Source organism: Phlebotomus papatasi, chromosome 2 (assembly GCF_024763615.1).
Source record: "Phlebotomus papatasi isolate M1 chromosome 2, Ppap_2.1, whole genome shotgun sequence".
Lineage (NCBI taxonomy): Eukaryota > Metazoa > Arthropoda > Insecta > Diptera > Psychodidae > Phlebotomus > Phlebotomus papatasi.
Genome location: NC_077223.1, coordinates 75,696,624 through 75,715,882, shown reverse-complemented (window position 1 = coordinate 75,715,882; position 19,259 = coordinate 75,696,624). Strand labels below are relative to the sequence as shown.

The 19,259-nt window shown below is 33.8% G+C and overlaps 1 protein-coding gene across 2 annotated transcripts; it reads left to right on the top strand.

Annotated features, from left to right (window-relative positions):
- The first annotated feature begins 1,139 nt into the window (after positions 1-1,139).
- LOC129804394 (glycogen-binding subunit 76A) lies at positions 1,140-17,539 on the top strand. Of its 2 annotated transcripts, none has more exons than XM_055851643.1 (3): positions 1,140-1,636; positions 10,951-11,154; positions 14,257-17,539. In XM_055851643.1, exons 2-3 carry the CDS (start codon positions 11,011-11,013, stop codon positions 15,568-15,570), a joined length of 1,458 nt encoding a protein of 485 aa, XP_055707618.1. In that variant the 5' UTR covers positions 1,140-1,636; positions 10,951-11,010; the 3' UTR covers positions 15,571-17,539. The 2 variants fall into 2 exon arrangements, with proteins under 2 accessions (XP_055707618.1, XP_055707619.1); XM_055851644.1 differs by having other exon boundaries at positions 1,143-1,785.
- The last annotated feature ends 1,720 nt before the right edge of the window (positions 17,540-19,259 follow it).

Here is a 19,259-nt window from a genome sequence, read left to right as displayed (position 1 = left end):
TGGAAGTTACGACATATTCTGATAAATTTTTATTAATTAAGGGCACTTACGATAATTTTTGTTTAAAATAATTTTTAATGGGCCTGTAAATGTTTCTTTTTCTCAAATGAGTTTAATAAACAAAATTACGCCGATTCTAAATATGTATATATCCCAAAATCGAAAAATGAAGTTACGACAAATGCTGATTTAACTGACGAGTTGTCAAATCTGCATTGTTTTCTTTCTGCAATAGACCTATAAGTTGATTTCTCAAATAAAAGCGAAGAAAAATAATTTAAAATGTGTAATAATAGGCTGATCATGAGGAAAGAGAAATACTGAATATATTCTTTGCATAATATTGCCCAAAATAATTGAGTTTGAACCATTCCAAGTGGGTGGCGAGAAGTGGTTACAGAACTGGCGAAAAGTGGTAAAAAGTGGCGACGAAGTGGTTATTTTTGAATTGTTAATAAAAATCAGTTTTTTAAGTAGTCCAACGTTAAATTGTAGAATTATTATTTTTACGTATCTAGAGCCAATACATCTAAGTAATTTTGTGCCAAATTTGAGGTATTTTGTAACAAGTAACAAGGGTTCAAAAGTTATAATAAAATGAATTTAACTTTTTCCTAAACATGGCTATAAGTGGTTACTGCACCCTACAAGAGTTTGTTTTTAAGGTGAATAAAAATTCTACAAATACCCCACGCCAGCCGATGTTTGCTTTAGCACACCTTGAGAACTTCTACATAATCAACGATATAATTGTAAAACGGCAAATTTCTTAGGTGAAAAATCCCAATTTCAGTAGTGCCCCACTTTCAAAGGTGCCCCACATCCCCCTATGCATTGATTCACTAATTTTAAGTTTTTGGTAATAATAAACTAAGCTTAATTGTTATCAATTGTTTATCGTTTAGTCATCGCAAGATATTACAAATACACTAATTCTTCCATGTCTCCTGATAAGGTCTCATAAAAATGCAAATACAAATTTTGATAAAATTGGCATAAGCTCAGTGATAAGAGTATTTTTTTTTTTAATTTACTCAATTATCACAATTAATGTGCAATTTGGCTGTTGCCCAAAGAAATTCTAAGATTGTTGGGAAATTAAAATCACACCCAGAAGAGAATAATTTTGTTCTCAATAGTGTCTGTGCGGCTGATGTGATTGAATTGCGAAGCCCTTTCTTCTGCGGAGCAACTTTCTCTCCGGAATGTCTTTGGCGCGCTTTCTGGTGTAACCAGAAAAGCTTGAGTTCTCGCGCACGCGTCTCAGTCGTCAGTCGCACGAGTGCGAGGCAAGACTCGGGCCACACAAATCCACCTCATCGGCCGGCGTCAGACGACCTTGTGGCGTCCTTGGATTGACACCGTCAAGAGACACTGTCGCAGAGCTCCACCGAGAGTTGCTTGTGCCGAAGGGAGAGTCTGAAGAATCCTACAGAGTGCCCAGAGTCAAGTGGATACCCTGAAGAGTGTTGTGTTTTGTGTTGTGGCCAAACAAGATTGTGGCAAAAATTCACTGAGTATATCCGGGATTTGAAGTGCGCTGTGCCCAGTACCTGATTCAAATTGACATAACCAAGTGACCAAAAAGTCCTCAAAGGGGGATTCAAACGGAAGAAGCCCCAAAAATTAATAATCTGTATGTGATTTGGGGGGATTTCAAGGCAATCCCACTCCCATCTCTCTCATCTTTTCCTGCCCATCTTTCGTGACCGTGAAAGTTCAGACTCATCTGCAAATTTTGCATCACAAATTCAACTTTCATCTGTCCTATCGAAGGTTATAGAGGTAATTGTCCTAGAAAAAGTGCCTTTTTTTATCTTTGGAGGAGAAGGTTTAATGTCCCAATTTTCTTTTTTCCCCAGTGAATTCGCTCATTTTGTAGAATTTCCCTGAAGAAAAATAATACCATCCCCTATCTCCGCTCTAAAGGAGAAAATTTATTAGCTTTCTCAATTGTTGCACTCATCGCGAGAATACAGACTTTCTATTTTTACCCCAAAAAATCTTCTGCGTAATGTGGATAATGTTTATGGCGATAAAAAAAATACCAAAGCACATGATTAAGAGATTTATAATGTGAGTCTGTATTTAGAATTAGCGCAACAATTTGTCAACCACCCCCCAAAAAAATTCTATTCTTTTATTTTGTTAATAAACCCACGTTAAAAAAATATTTAGAAGTTTTCATTCACACGCAATTTCTTTGTAAATTGCTTGAGACATTGAGAGCTAAAGATCCTCTCTCTTAAAAAGAATCACTTTAAATAACAGATCAACGGTAATTTTAATAACTTCTCTCCTTATTGAGAAATTTCTGTGAAAATTAGCACTTCAGTGAAGAAAAGAAAGACAGCTAATGAGCCATATAAATGCTAATAACAGAATTTATGCTTCTGCTGTTCTGTAATATCTCTATATATTATTTTACGTTTCCAAAAGAAATTTAATTCATTTTAAAAATACACAGAAAGTTGTATAAAATTTCGTGCTTGAAATGTTCTATATATCATTCTATGTAAATTTAGAAAAAGAACTATACATTGCGGGTTAATCCAAGTGCTTTAAGAAAAATCAATGGATTCTTTAAAAAAAAATGATCATTTTTAAAGTTTTTTAAACCATTGAATTTTCTGCTAATTTCTGGTTATCCAGAATCATGTTGTTTTGAACTTCTTCTACATTTTCTACAAGACATGTTCTAGCTCAAGTGAGATTAAATTATGAGAATGTCGCATCCAAACAAGATACCATGTCTTGAAATAGAAACCGCTTTATTGGGATTGGGAATTTATACAGCAGTGTCTGGATGTATCGCTGATTCTTCAGCCAAACAGAAATTGAACACAATAACAAGTTTAATCTTTGCGAACTCAATAAAGTGCCGAAGGAAAATAAATATAAGTGCATAAATCGAAATACTGCTGATTGGAAAGGCTTTTCATTTGATTTTGAACCCTTATCTTAAATGCTTCTATTTTCATAAAAAAATCTATCCAAGAATTTGATGAAGGAATTCTAATAAACTGTATCATTCTTGAAGTTTGAATAGAATTAGGGTAAATGTGCGAAATTCCGGCCAGTTTGCAATTCCGGTCACATTTTTATTCCTCAAATTTCTATGAATTTGAGGAATAAAAGTTTCTAGTTTTTGCATATTATGGAGATTATATTATGCAATAAAATAACAAAAAATGTAGCTTCGATAAACGAGAAAATGTTAAAAGGATTTATGAAGGTTTCCAGAAGGGCAAGGAACTATGAGAATGAAGGTGGCCGAAATAGGCCACCAAAGCTATGTCTACATTTTTATTAATTTTAAAATGGATTTAATATTACATTTCAAACTTGAGACTTTGGCGCTTGCATGCAACTATGCCGATATTTGGTACACTTACCCTAATATTGAATAGATTTTCTCACTTTTCTCTTTGAAATCCCTCAACAAAGCCCAAGAAACAAATTCTCCTCAATTCACAACACAATTTTCTAAATAGAAAATTATTTATAAAACTTTAATTTGTTTTCCATTTTCAGTAAAGCAAAAATAAATGCACAAACTTGAAGTAAATTCATATGGAAAAGATATTAAGAATTTCTATAATAATTCAATTACAATTTAATATTAATAATGTTTTTTTTAAGAAAATTCACAGATTGCGTGAAAAGTGCGGAGTAGAAATAATAAAAATATAATATAATTTTAAAAGCGGTAGCAACCGTCTTAGACTTTGTGAAATGCTCGAATTCTGATGCTATACCTCAAAAGTACCTTTCGCATCATTTGCCGTTTACCGGTTATGAACCGATTTGAACCGCATTATAAATCACTCAAAAGATTGCCGAAAATACCTTAGAAGTAATATAATTGAATTTCGGATAAAAGTTATCGGATACAAATCAGTTCAGGCTTATCAGGAATTCCAAAACCTTTCCAACGAGCTTAAATATGATACCATCCGCGTGAGAAACACGCTCTCTAGAGCTCTTGTTTTAACCTTTCACCTTGAAAAACCGTGGTCAAGAATGATTCAACTATATTTTCGTTTAAAGACGAAATGTCTGATTGGGTAATCTCAGAAACATTCCCAAAAATGAAAAAAAAATCGCACGATACATTTTAAAGCAAACCTATAAAAAAGCATGGCTTTGGAGTGGAAGGGGAGGGGTAGGGGGGAAAATGAGGGGCATTTTGATAGTCCGAGGGTCGACTTATAGGGGTCCCCTGAGGGTCCCAAGTCGCTATCTCTCATTGTTTGGCCTCTAGACCCGGTATACATCAAAATCAAGAGATTATAATATGCTCTCTCTGTGGAGTTCGAGCAGTAAAATTTTGATACCAATTCTTATGTGAAGCCTTCCCTTACGTTGTAGTCGGTAACAACCGAAGTAAAATCGGAATAGAAATGAGATTATAAATATAAAGAATCTTAGGTAACTCCGTCACAGGTTGTAATACCATTTATAAATGTGAAAATATTAATATTCAGGCGTAGCCAAATGGAGGGCCAAATTTGAAATAAGCGAAATAAGACTTTAGGGGAAGTGCTTATAATTTTGGACAGTCTGCTTATAAGCATCGAAGTTCCAAGTTTGAAGTGCGATATTTTCTATACTAATTGACATTTCTTGTTACTCTCTTTTCAGAAGGGTTGATTAGAAACTTAGCAAGCTATTTATCGTCTTATTTTTATTAAAATTAGTTTTAATACGTTTAAAAATGAATTGATATGTAGAGGTGACTTTGGCTCTTATTTTGGACAACTTGTTTATTAATTTGTCCAATTTGGCTGTAAATTTGGACAGCTAATCCGCCTCAATAGGATGCCCATTGTTCTTCATTTCATGAACCAATCTTACCAAGTCCTCCTTCTGTTTATGTAAGGGAAACGTAGAATGTTACAAGAAGCCCGGAAACTTTCCATATCATTCATTAAAGTGAGTTGACTTCGGTACTCCAAGTACGTGCGGATTCGCTCATTCCTTAACCTTTCCGGGAGCCTTTCAAGGCATTTCTCGCTACATCTCTTTCGTAGAGATGATGCTCCTTTGTTTCTCCAGGCATTTGTCCAACCTAGTCATCACAAAAGCTAAAACTTCACGAAATTTCGTGAGAAAAACACCTGTCCAAAATAAGAATCATCACCTCACTGGTGAATGTCTTAAAAAATTTCCCATTTTTCACACGAAAAATCTAATTCACGAGGCAAATCTCACTTCAGGTCAAATGTACAAATCATCAGTAACGTGAATCAACACAATATTCAATGAATATTCAATAATATCACTCAAAAACAGCGAACAAACTTTGTTAGTACTTCACCAAAACTAAATAAGACTGAAGTAAGCCACGAAGTTCTGTCATATTTCTCGTAAGCAATTGCTCACACTGAATTTTCAACAAAGCAATTTCAACTCAAATCATATTCAAATTTTAACGTATTTAGTGTTAAAATCTTCCAAAAAGAACAAATATTTAGATAGAATTCATTATTCATCAAATATTGGAATAAAAATCCATCATTTTAATCAATTTATTTTTAGTGTCCAATGTTATCCTCAAAGTGTCCAAAATAAGAAACTGGACAAAATTATGAGCATTTCCCCTATATTATAGAATTATTTCCTGTTTTTCTAATACAAAAAATCAAAAGTCTTCCCTAAAAAATCGCACAAATCTAATCCAATCTTTACGAATTTGAGCTTTTTGAAAGATCAAATAAAAAACACCTAGAAACCCTAGAAACTACTTTTTGATCCATTTCTTCCCCAATTTTAATAATTTTGACGTATTTAGTTGAAGAAGTACTAAAACGTTCTAGTTAGTGAATAGCTTTCTTGAAGGAAATTGCGTTTTAGCTTGATATAATATAATAATATCTCAGAAGAACTGTCATTAGACCAAAAAGACTTGTTTAATTTTACTAGAAAAATACGACATAAGTTATACTTCAGTCTGATTTTAATAGTTTTAAGTGGTTTGAATAGCTCATAAAATGTTTTAATCAGTTTTCAGTGAATGATTAGTTTTATTTTTTTAAAGGAAAATGGATTAAAAATAGCTTCAATTTTCCTTTGAACTTTTCAGAGGTTTTTACAAACTTCTTTTCTGTCTAAAATTCATAATTAATTGATTTTCATATTCCGATTTTTCCTGATCTCAAATTTTGTAAGGGACAAGAACATTTCCACACCAAAGTCTTTAGATTTTAGAAACATTTTCAAATGGTCTGTTTTTGCTGGGTAATTGTGAAAAATGGTTTGTTCTTAGAGATTTGAAAATCTAATTTAAACCAAATCTTGACAATCAAGAAGACTTTTCCTTATCCTGGGAAATTGTTGAAAAATTTAATGAAAATGCTCTTTCGAGTCACGAAAGCTTTTTCGAAAATCAAAAAGTCAATGCTAAACCGATTTTGATTTTAGACAGATGTGGAAAGTTTAGTAAATTCCGTAAAAGCTCTTCTAAGCTCTGTAAACTTTTCTAAGAAAAGCTGATCAAAAGTTTTCTTAAAGTTCTTTAAAAAAATTAAATTTCTTTTGATATTAGATTTTGTGTAATGTTTCTTTATAGAAATTTTCAGCATGATCGCATTGTTACTCAAATTTGCAGTATTTATGCTTTATAAAAAACTAATAAGATTTAATAAAAGACTTTTCAAGCCAGTAAAGACCTTTTGTAGAGTTTAAAAATTACTTTTAATTTAGATTTTTTTTAATTTATTGAATATTGCGTAGGAGGGCACAAAGACCCCTGTCCCTTCCTCTCTAAGTCCTTGGATTATTACTATATCCGTGGCACAACATAATCCATAAAAAGTAAATACAGCTGATTCTGCTCTGCGTTATCTTGATTGCCCTAACAAAGCTTTGTGAGAGGAAATGGATAGTTTTTGCTGAGCTGTGAGCTGTTGGGGCATCAGCCGCGAAGTGGACAAAAGGCCACATTTAAATTAAAAATAAATAAAAATAAGGTTATTATCCTACTAAGATAGTCGTGAGAGTAACTTAAAGTCAATGACCAAGTTCAGAATCAACAAATCAACGAAACAGCGCATTTTACAATGATTTTATAAAAAGGAGTTAAAGGTTCTTAATTGCCATTTTCTCAGGATTGAAATCCACTAGAAAGCCTGTATGATACTAGTCAGTAAAATCTTTGAGGGCTGTAATCATTACAATACGATATTAAGGATGATGATTTTCTACGATTTTTATTCAATCTTCTTAATTAAATATCGTTGAGTGTAGTGCTCTCTTTGAGTTATAGCAGTAAAATGATTTTATTCTTCTAAAAGTAATAACATTTTACTTCAATGCACTAAGTTAAATGGCTCATCAATGATTTTATTGCATCAAAAATGCTTGCCTCCTCGTTCAATAAAAAGGGCTTTCTTAAAGATAAAAGAGAGCACTGTTTGGTTAAAAATATTTTTTTCTACCAGCCTGGTCTTTTTTCATGATTTATATATTCGATTGATTCAAATTCATAGTTTATTGTTTTATTTTTTTCAAAATAGTAATTGAATCATTTAGGATTCAAAAAAATGGAGGCAAAAACATTTTTACAAATCTTTGATTTTTTGATTTTTTTGACAAAACGACGCATAAAACCAGTATTATTTTTTTAAGATCGTTCAAATGACCCTGATAAATTCGGTTTTGAGTAAGTTATTGTTGACTTGTTAACGTGCGCAGTATTAAGTATCTTTTTCATAATTACGGTAGAAGCAAATGACTTTGCATACCGGGGGTGCCTTCGCACCTTTGCTTTTCGCAAGCTTTGCTTTAATTCTAGGACTTAAGGATGATCTAAAGACCATGAGGGTACTTACGGATACACACTTACTTACCGGCGTATCCTTTTTATTTGGAAGACCTTTAGTATGTTATCAATTTAATGCGTAATCACACTTCAAAAGAGAGTCAAATACACAAGATCTAGGGCAAGTTTTTCTCAGCCTTGTTCCGGATTGTAACACATCCAGCGAGCTAATTTCACGATTTTTATCAGAAATATCTTAGTTTATAAATGAATCAGGATTTTGCAGAAAAATCTCAGATTTGGGCATCCTATACTTCCGGTTTAAGCCGAGAGACGACTAAACACACATACCCCTTAAGCCGTTTCTCGACTTAAGCTGTTTCCCAAAGTATCCACATTTTCCTATGGGTATCCAGAGATCATGTCAGACAAAGAACTTCATAATTCTATCATTCATTTTCAAAAGTCACTCAACGAACCTTTCACATGACCTATTTCAACTTTTTTAATGTTGCGTATTTATAGAAGAATTTCATATATTTAGGGACTGTTTGAAAGGTTTTACATAATTTACGGGATTAAAATATTTCTTATTTTCACTTCTAGAAAAACCGTTTTTAATAAACAAGAGTCCAAATTCACGAACGTAAGCTGATATGTTTTTGACTGGTTACTGCTCAATATATTTTATAAAGATAATCTTGCCTAGCTGCTTAAAGGAAGGGAAAGTGTCTCGGATTAAGACAAAATGGTGTGTTGTACAAGATAATTGGTTTTGAACATGGCTAAATTTCAGGCAATCTACAGACGAAATAGACAGTAAACAGTTATTAAGTGTGATTCTTAGGGCCCAAATAGACTCAGGCTGATCCTCGAGAACATTTAACCTGTATAATTTATCAATAAAGATTTATCCCAAACTGTCGTTTACTTAGGGCTTAGGATCATCAGTTAGAGGTCCTTTGCATGAATTTCATTTACGTAATCCTTTATTATCGATTTTTAAAAGCTAAATATTCTCGAGGATCAGCCTGGGTCTACTTGGGCCTTTACATAATCACACCTACTTTACCTCTCAGAGACAATGTTTAGTAAAAAAAAATTGTTTAGTTAGAATTTTCATATATTTTAGAGATTTTAGATTTCTATTCCTTCTATTGTTTATTTTCTGAAGCCAGCTAAACCGTGCTATCTCACTAGGATTTTTTCAATTTGTAAATTCAATTTAATTTTCAGATGAATTGTTTCTATGCGTTATTTTGCATTAAAAATCATTTGAATTGATACATTTTCGCTCATTTATTGATATAAACTAATACTTGGCCCACCAACACATGTTTAAACACGCTAAAATAGCATAAATGTGGTTGCTCAATTTAATTTGAATTCAGCTATTTAAAATTGCTCATTAATTTCAATTTTATTGCAGTTAAACAAGTAGTTTTTTGAACCAAATTGTCCTTATTAAATTTATTTACTCGTAATAATTATTATTTGTGGCCAAAAAATAAGATAAATACAGTAATTTAGTGATAAACTTGTACACGAGTGAAGCATCAGTTTCGGGAGTAATTTGCTAATTTCCTTCAAAGCCATTATTGTGCCAAGAAATCTTCTGTTTATATGACTTCACACAGATTTTCAACAAGATGTTTGAATAACAGACTTTTGAATAACAGATAAGTGACTTATAAGACATTTTAAGTATTATCACGCATTTTCCGGAGTCATTCACAATTAAAAATCTCGCGGAAATATTTAAAATTGAGCAAATTTCTTGCAAAATGTGTCCTGGCTGTGAGAATTTTCAAGTAAATTCTAGAAATCTTATAATGCTCAATTGGCTCAATTGAATTTAAATTGTGAAAATCCTAGTGTGATAGCACCGAAAGACAGCTAAAATTAAACATATTTTTGTGTAAACATGATTGACTAAGTAGATCTTAGCGTTAAGGGTTCTAAAGACTTTCTAAAAGTCACTATGTTATCACACTTGCACATTAAAATTTTAATATGATTCACATTAATTGTCGCTGGTGGGAGTCCAAATGTGTAATTTGTGTGTTTGAATCATTTTATATTCAAAATTTGATCTATTTTTTGATAAAAAAGGTAGGCTTGGCCCGCAAAATTTGATATAAATTGATTTATAGCATTAATGCGAAAAATTAATGCGATTTTCTCTTTAATTTTTTAATGTGAAAAATATTTATGCTTTAGGTAAATTTAAACTTATTTTTGCAAGCCAAGTCCACTTCTTTATCAATAAATAGAAAAACCCCAAATATTAAGTGACTCAAAGAAACAAATAACATATTTGGACGCTTAAAAGCGACAATTAATGTAAATCACATTAAATTTTAATGTGCAAGTGTGATAACGCCGTCATATTAAGTTTTAATATTATCCAAATAATTTCTAGCCCTCAGGACAGATACATTCTGTAGATTTATATGAAAAGAAAAAGGATGCGATAATAGCACGACTATTTGGTTTGAAACTGTGAATCAGTTCTATTTGTATATTCTGCATATCATTTCTAAGAATAGATACAACTTCTAAAGAAATTGTACATTCAAAAAAATAATAATAATTTAGGTTATTCGAAGATATCCTTTTGAACTCAAACTTCTTTCATTTTCAATTCATGGAATAATATTACACCCAGTGTAAAAACTCTTCTCTCTCTTGTGTTACGATCTCCTCAGGGTGAGAAGCAAATAGCCATAGCGATTACGTGGTTTGCTTGTTAGCAGCAATTACACATTAGATAACAAATGGCACAAAAGTCCGCTTGGGCTCTTTATCGAGTGGGTGATGACACGGAGTTCAACTTTGAGAATGAAAATTGATGATAAGGGGTCAAATTTGCGCAGCGCCAGAAGGGAATAGCAGCAAACCAAAATATTTACAAAATTGCCCCAACAGTGAGTATGTGTTGGGGTCGTTGTTAGGTTATTTTCGACCAAACTGCTTCTTATCATTTCTGGCTGATTAGCAAAAAAAAGTCTCTCTGTATGTTTTGACTTATCGCATGCCGGGCGCGAGAGAGATGGGAAACTGGGGGCCTTGAAAAAATGCATTGAGAGTGACCTCCCGACGCGAAATATACTCAAGATAGATCTTGTTTTTTTTTTCTTCTTCTTCGTCTCCATCACAATTCGCTCATCTTGCTACTCACACACCAGAGTTGCGGGCAGCGTAAGTGATGCTAGTTGCTGCGTGGACGTGATTCCGGTGATCCATCGATGAGTGCACCTGAAGAGAGGCGGGAGAACATTAACAAACCCTGTGGTCTGCTCTCCCTCATTCCTCTCGGAATGTCCTGCCGAGGACGGGCCGAAGCCTTCGCCAGACGTCTCCAGTCCAGACTTCGGACACTGGGAACTAATGTAAGTTGGACTTTTGTTTTCTGAAAGTCATCCTATAATTTTTTGCGCTTTTATTTTTGAATTTTTTTATACCAAATCTTGGGTTTCGAGTTTTTTGGAAAACTATTTAAAGTTCAAAAACGATTTTATTCATTTTCGGATATAGTTAAGTGTGCTAATTCTGGCGCTTCGCTATCTGGATCGTTTATGACTAATTCACTTAAAATAATATTTTTATTTTTATTTCCGTAATATTTTCACTACAGTAACATTATATAACGATTCAACTTTGAGAAAAAGCAAAAAATAATATTTTTATCGACTCATTTCAATCTTGTACCAGCTGGGTTCTTCACTAAAAATTTTCTAGCAGTGATATTTTCGCTAATGACATGAAAACATTTATTGTTTTTTCCTTGTGGAAAAAGTATTTTAAATCCAAAGGTTTAATTAAAAGTGAATTAGCGAAAAGGCGACCCAGTTAGTGCATGCTGACTTATTTCAGTATTATCATTATTTTATAAATTTTCTTTAATATTTTTGATAATTTTTTACGTTTTTTACGTTTTAACTTACGTTTTGGAGTTAAAATCTGCAATTTTGGATGCCTGGAGCAAGTCTGAAGATAAGTTCATCGAAAATTTAATCGATAGATGCCTAATCGCACTCTTGAAATAGTTCAAAAACGCTGGAATCACTAATTTAAAGATATGCATAAAAATATCTCGCCTAATAATATTACAAAAGAATTTATTGACATTATCGTGGTTTTACGCTCAAAAACGTGTAAAATTGTTATTCTTTCAATTAAAATTCAAGAAAGATATTGCGCTGTCAAAAAATTATTATAAATAGGTTCAAATCAAAGTATTTTATAGAAAAAAATTAAATTATATATATATATATATATATATATATATTTATATATTTATATATATATATATATATATATATATATATATATATATATATATCAATGGAAAAATATATATATCTTCAATGGAAAAATGGGAGAGCCGTTGCACTGTCAAAAAAATACAATAATCAGGCGTAAAATAATTCAATTCAAAGTATTTTGCAGAAAAAAATTAAATAAAACAAAAACAGAAAAAAATTTTGAATTCTGCAAAGTGACCTTATGGTAATGGTGACCATAAAACTGACTTCACCATAAATAAAAACTGACGACAGCAACCAAGCGTCATCGTAAGATGAAAACACTTCTTTCGTCTTGTCCAGAGCTTTCGGTCCCGATGTGGACTTTCTTCAGTGGTTGCTTAAATAATGTTCTCGCAATTTTTCTTAAAGATCGTGAAGTTCAAGGGATTTTTTACCAATCATCACTATCAGGATGACTGTGGATATCAGTAGCGATTTCTCTTTAGCGTGGATTATAAGCACTATCTCTAAGGTATCCCGTAAAGCTGTCTTCAGACTAGAGGTTTGGCCCAGTTCCCGAAGGTCTCAAAATCGTAAATAGCGAGAAATTGTATTGCTTTTTAAGAATCGTATATATAGGTCACTTATCTTTAATAATCCATTCCCAACTTAAAGTTAAGCCTTATGGCTAAGTCTTAGGTCTGAAGCCGGCCTAAGGGGCAATAGCCTCACTTTTAGGTTTTATATAAATTAAAATTTTCGATTAACGGAGAAACGTTCTGAGAGGAGAAACTTGCTAATAGAGCATAAGAGCACCTATTCCCTGCCTCAAACCCATGATTCGTTGCCCATCTTTGCACGGACCCTTGAACGGATCTCTATCTTCAACTTTATTGATAAAGAGGTTCTGGTGTTATCTTTGTACTGCAGTTTAACCCATTACATTGATATCATCCGTATAAGTAAGATAAGATAAGATTTTGCCACGGGTCAGCTCGCATTACGGATTACCAATGCATCCAGGCCACAATTGGGCCCCTTATGCTTCCCATTTCTATTCTATCTTATCCCTCGATACGGGTAGCCGCTCCATATCACAGCTCTGTGGGCAACCAGTGCCGCTACTGTATCACAGCAGCCCATCTCTGTGTGTATTTGGATCAGTGACAGTGAATATTTGTATCGACTGAAGTACCACTTTCATGTCGAAACTCGTTTTCGTATCAGCCTCTATTGTTTAGGCGGTTCACTTTTTTGCCAATATACACCATTGGCATTACTATTCATTCATTCGCTGGACGAATTCAAAGCCGATATGGCATGAGAAATCTTTTTCTGCTGCTGCTCGGCGCGATTTCAGAACGATTTTAAAGACAACTGGAGTCAGTGCATATCTCCATATTGTAGGTCAGAGTCTACACAGCTATTACTAAAACCTAGGACGTTCTTACCCTTCTTTTTCCTGACTCGTAATTAGGAAAACGTCTTAACTCTTTCCGGACCGCAGCATATGCTGCAAGCCAATATCATCATTTTTGAATCAAAAATATCTAAGCTCAGGAATTAATTGCAGTCCTACAAAAAATATCTTACATTTGGACATCCTTATTGTTTGTAATCATCATATTTATCAGTTTGTAATCATTATATTTATCATATTTATCAGTTCTGAATAATTAAAAAACATTGTTTTTCACAGAACATTCATATGCTGCTTTGGATACTCAGAGTCCCAAAAGAGACGAAAGAGTTAACGGCGTTATCACGCTTGCACATTAAAATTTTAATGTGATTCACATTAATTGTCGCTTGTGAGCGTCCAAATATGTTATTTGTGTCTTTGAGTCACTTAATATTTGGGGTTTTTCTATTTATTGATAAAGAAGTGGACTTGGCCTGCAAAAATAAGTTTAAATTTACTTAAAGCATAAATATTTTTCACATTAAAAAATTAAAGAGAAAATCGCATTAATTTTTCGCATTAATGCTATAAATCAATTTATATAAAATTTTGCGGGCCAAGTCTACCTTTTTTATCAACAAATAGATGAAATTTTGAATATAAAATGATTCAAACACACAAATTACACATTTGGACTCTCACCAGAGACAATTAATGTGAATAATATTAAAATTTTAATGTGCAAGTGTGCACAGTAAATAAAAGCACATATGCGCAAGAATTTTTGGATAGATCACGATAGTTGGTAAATGAGTAATCCAAGTGATCTCTTTTTCTTGTAGGGCTTAGACGACACGACCAATCACACAGACAGCCCTTGGTTAAGTGGTCAGAGCAGTGATGAAGTCATCACGAGCCTTCCTGCTCACTTGGGAGACTCCATTGAGTCTCCCACGGAGCTGCCAATGGAACCCGAGAGCCCGGGTAGTCCAGCAGAGGAATGTGAGTACACCCGCCTCATTGAAACAACCTCCACAACTCCCCAGGATCCTGCAGGAGAGTCAGGCTTTGTCTGCGCCTCTCCCATGTCTCCAGGAGGTAGTGTCAGCAGCTTTAGTTCATCCGAAGGCACCTTTTTTGATCCCGACAGCGACTACTACGACTGTTCGGATTCTCAAAAGGAGCCCTCGCCCACAATCTTCAATGGCCACGAGACAACAGAGAGTCTTTCTGAATCACTCCCACCCTCGCAGACTGACTCCAATTCCACTCTGACCGAATGCCACACATCCACATCCAACAGTACACTACAAGAAGTGATGGAAATACCATCTCTGGTGCCAAATGAGGAGCCTCCGGATGAGGAAGCAGAACCGGTAGCATTAGAGGAATTAATAGAGGAACCAGCAACAAATGGGCACGAAATGCCAAAGGAGAACTTTGTACAAGAAGAGAGTCCAGACGAACGTCCTCAGAGGGTTCAGAGGAGTTCCTCTCTGAAATCCGGGAAAACCCCACCAGGAACACCCGGAAGGAAGAAATTTGTGAGATTTGCAGATGTTCTAGGCTTAGACTTAGCCGATGTTCGCACATTTCTTGATGATGTCCCTCGAATACCTACATCGGCCTTCGATGACCTGGATGTGACCACATGTGCTGAAAACATTCATTTGGCTCTAGAGCCACGTGTGGACAAAGTTCTCGTTCCACTCTTCCAACAACCGAGTAGTTTGCCCAAGTTCCTGGATTTAGTCCGGGAAAATGGGGTATTTCTGGAGAATGCAGCTGTTACAGATGCCGTCACCCTAACCATTACCGGATGCGTCCGGGTGCGCAATCTAGACTTCCACAAATCCGTCCATATTCGCTACAGCACAGACGCCTGGCGCAGTTATGCAGATCTTCAGGCAAATTATGTGGAGAATTCCTGTGACGGTTTCTCAGACAAATTCTCCTTCATTCTGTTCGGGAATGCCCTGCAAGTGGGACAACGACTGGAACTTGCAATTCGCTTCCAATGCCATGGCCAGCAATTCTGGGACAATAACTATGGTTCGAATTACTGCTTCCAGTGTCTCCCAGCAACGACACTCCCAACAAAACCACCCAAAAGGGAGCCCGAGAATGAGGATTCCTGGGACATATCATTCTACTGAATAATACTTTGGCCAGGAGAACTCCAATAATATACTCCCATGATCTTTAGGGTGATAATTGAATCTTAAGGACTGCAGAACTTATTGAGCAGATAATGGGTGCTAATTCTGTTTTAGGACATTTAAAATTCTTTCCTTTAAAATTTCTAGGAAATTGGAAATACTTATGGTGAAGTTCAAATTAAAAATTAATATGTTTTTTAGAACTTTATACTGTTTTCAAGTTTTTTTTTTACATAATCGAATTTTCTTAGTATTGATTCCGATCACGACTATTTGGTGGTTTTAGAACATAGCGGGAACTAGGGAAAATAGTCGAGACATGAACCACCAAAACGAAAAGTCGATTGTGCAGAAGCACTTGAGAGCAGTAAAGTGGAACAGCGCCATTATTATTTGATGTTTTTTAATCCTTAGTTCCTGTTTACCGTGCATAATTGTTTTCAAAGTTTAAAATTCGAAATGCTGTCACTGAGAAAAAAAAACGGGGGTGCGATTAACTTTTTTTCCTCGTAACTTTAACACCTTTTAGGTGTAAAAACATATCAACATTTTTTAATGTTAATTTCACACCTTTTTAAGGGTAAAATTAACATGAAAAAGGGTAACTTTAACCCCTAATACACCTGAAAAGCATAATACTTACACCGATTTCGGATCAATATTGCAGAGTAAAATTAACATTTCCGGAATGTTATTTTAACTTTTTAGGATTTCTCTCAGTGTAGGGACAATAAATGCGATCTTAGGGCTGAACAGAAGACCCTCGAATGTTACAAAGAATTGTAAGGTTACCATTAAATTGCGTTACAATCAAAAATTAAAAAAAAAACGGTTTAATGAAACCGAAAATAAGTGCAATAGAATTTATGGTTTGAAATACAACCCATTAAAAGCGTATTCTTAAAAGTTTATTTTTTTTAAGAACAGTTTTGAGCAAGTTAAGCAAGACAGGGCAAGGTATCTGATTTATTTTTTAGAACAAATAATTTTCTAAAAGACTACAATAAAATCCACAAAGATTTTAGATAACTTATGAATACAACGACTGCGTATCCTGCGAATATTTTTTGTTATTTATCTTTGATGAATGTTTTGAATTAGGGTAAAATGATACAATTTGGACATAGTGTTACAAGTTGGACAGGGATTTTTTCTTCATAAATACAGTACTATTTTTTTATGCACAAGGAACCAAATTTTAAAACTAAAGCATTAAAAATATACGAATAAAAATGAACTACTAAATTTATCAAGAAAAAAAGCCCTGTCTAACTTGTACCACTTTACCCTATCATTGATAATGTCGAGAAACCTTGAGGGGTATTATAAAAAGAGCCCAATAATATAACAATAAAATAATGATTGATAAAAAAAAACACTAAAAGCCTAATCAAAATTGTCGACGAATAATAACAATCTAGCAATATGTTTAAAACGGGTAATGCAGCTATTACATTGAAAAACCTATATCAAAATCAAATCAATATTGATATCACTGTAAAAAAGTAAGTTCATAGTTGTACTAAATCACAGCTACGTATTCAAAATCTAAGCCATCTCTTTTTAGTACAAGTGAGATGCAAAATATGACAACTAATGATAGTGAAAGAGAATGAAAGTATTTGATGTTGAATAATAATTTAATTTGGCATCAACTATGAAAATTCTCCTAATTCATTCCTTTTTATGTACGAGTATTCTGCGTTTTCACTGTCTTGTACTAAAAACTGTGCTAGGTCTTTTAGAGTATATATGAGATTTAGTACAAACATTCCCACATGCCTTTCATAACCTTAAAAAAAAACTTTTGAAAGCTTATGCATTGAAGGAAATCCATCACAGAATAAGGAAATTTTTGTACTAAATAGTTTGTACTATTAGTACATTTAGTACATTCGCGCTTAAAATTGAGAAATTTTCTAATTTACTTTGATAGTATTCTTCAAACCAAGATCAAAAAAATCAATTTTTTTTTATTTACTGAATCGCTTGAATGTCCACATGAATCGCATGGAACATTTTGATAAAGTTTGAAAAAAAAATATCAAGATACATTTTTATTTAAAATCCCTGTAGCCGATCGGCCGCAAAGTTTCACAGTAACGGAAAAATCCATGGAATTTATCTTGTATTTTTCCGCGAGAGTTTCCGTAGAAATAAACGCTAATATTCCGCTTGAAAATTCTGCGGACTTATCAGCTTCTTTTCGCGTGGATTTCCTTGAAAAAAATTCCGAAGTATTTTCTTGCAACTATCTAAGAGCATTCCATGGAAATTTAAACTTAATTTCCATTGAATATTCCGAGTATATTTTCTGGTATATTTTCGACCAAGACTCCATGGAAATAAAGGCAAAAATTCTGCAATTATTTTTCGCCCTAACGCTATAATTCTTGCGAGCTAGACATACTCAAATGAACGATATGGTAGCTATATTTTCAATTCAAAAGAAGAACAATTGAGTGTTCGTCTGATAGATGAACACTCTCTGGTTCTAAGCTCCCAATTGGCACTGATCGTCCATATTTGTGGATGTTTTTTTTCTGGAAATTCTCTATTAAAGTTTCCCCGAAATTTTTATTCAATTTTTGAAATTATTTTGAAGAAAAATATATATAAAAAATCCACTGGAAAAGTCGTGGAATTCCGTAATATTAAACCACGGAAGCCTCTAAGGCCGTTGCATGGAAATTTCCACGGAGAATTTCGTGGAAATAAAGAAGATTTTTCCGAATTTTTAAAGGGCTGACTGCCGATTATACGTTAATAATCCATAGGAAAAGCCGTGAAAATATTCGTCAGAAAAAATTCCATGGAAACTCGCGGACATTTCTTATTAGACGGTCCTATACAGAGTTCCGCTAACGTCCATGGAACACTATATAGAAAGAAATTTAGCGTCAAATTCCATCTTGGAAGCTTACGCGGATTTTGAGCGGTAAAATCCAGCACTCAGAAAAAAAAAACGGAGGTGCGATTAACATTTTTTTCCTCATAACTTTAACACTTTTTAGGTGTAAAAATATATCAACATTTTTTAATGTTAATTTTACACCTTATTAAGGGTAAAATTAACATGAAAAAGGGTAACTTTAACATATAATATACCTAAAAACATAATATTTACACTGATTTCGGATCAATACTGCAGGGTAAAATGAACATTTCCGGAATGTTATTTTAACTTTTTCGGATTTCTCTCAGTGAGGGAACTCCATGTGGATTTTTAGCGGTAAAATCAGCAGACATGGCAGAAAAGGCTGCTGGAAATCCAGTGGAATCGCTGCGGCCGTTGGCTATAGGGGCAATTTGCTTAAATATTTCGAATATTGATGAAAACTTCATATATTGTGTAGCAACCATAAAGCAGTTTCCAGTACAAAAGTTTATTAATTTTCCGATTTTAGAAATTTATTGGAGTTTCTTGAATTGGAAAACCATGAAATAAATATGAAATCATGTAAAAATATATTTAGGATGAATGATCAGAAAGGAGTGTAAGAAAATCATATGTTTAAAGGCATCTACACACTAGAGAAATTTATGATCATATTGAAGCAAATTCCCTGTACATGTGTAGGAAAAACTCATCAATATGGACATAAATATCTCTCGTGTGTAGATGCCATACGCACTGAGAAAAAGGGGGGGGGGGGGGTTCGATTCCCGTCAAATCATTGCTCTAC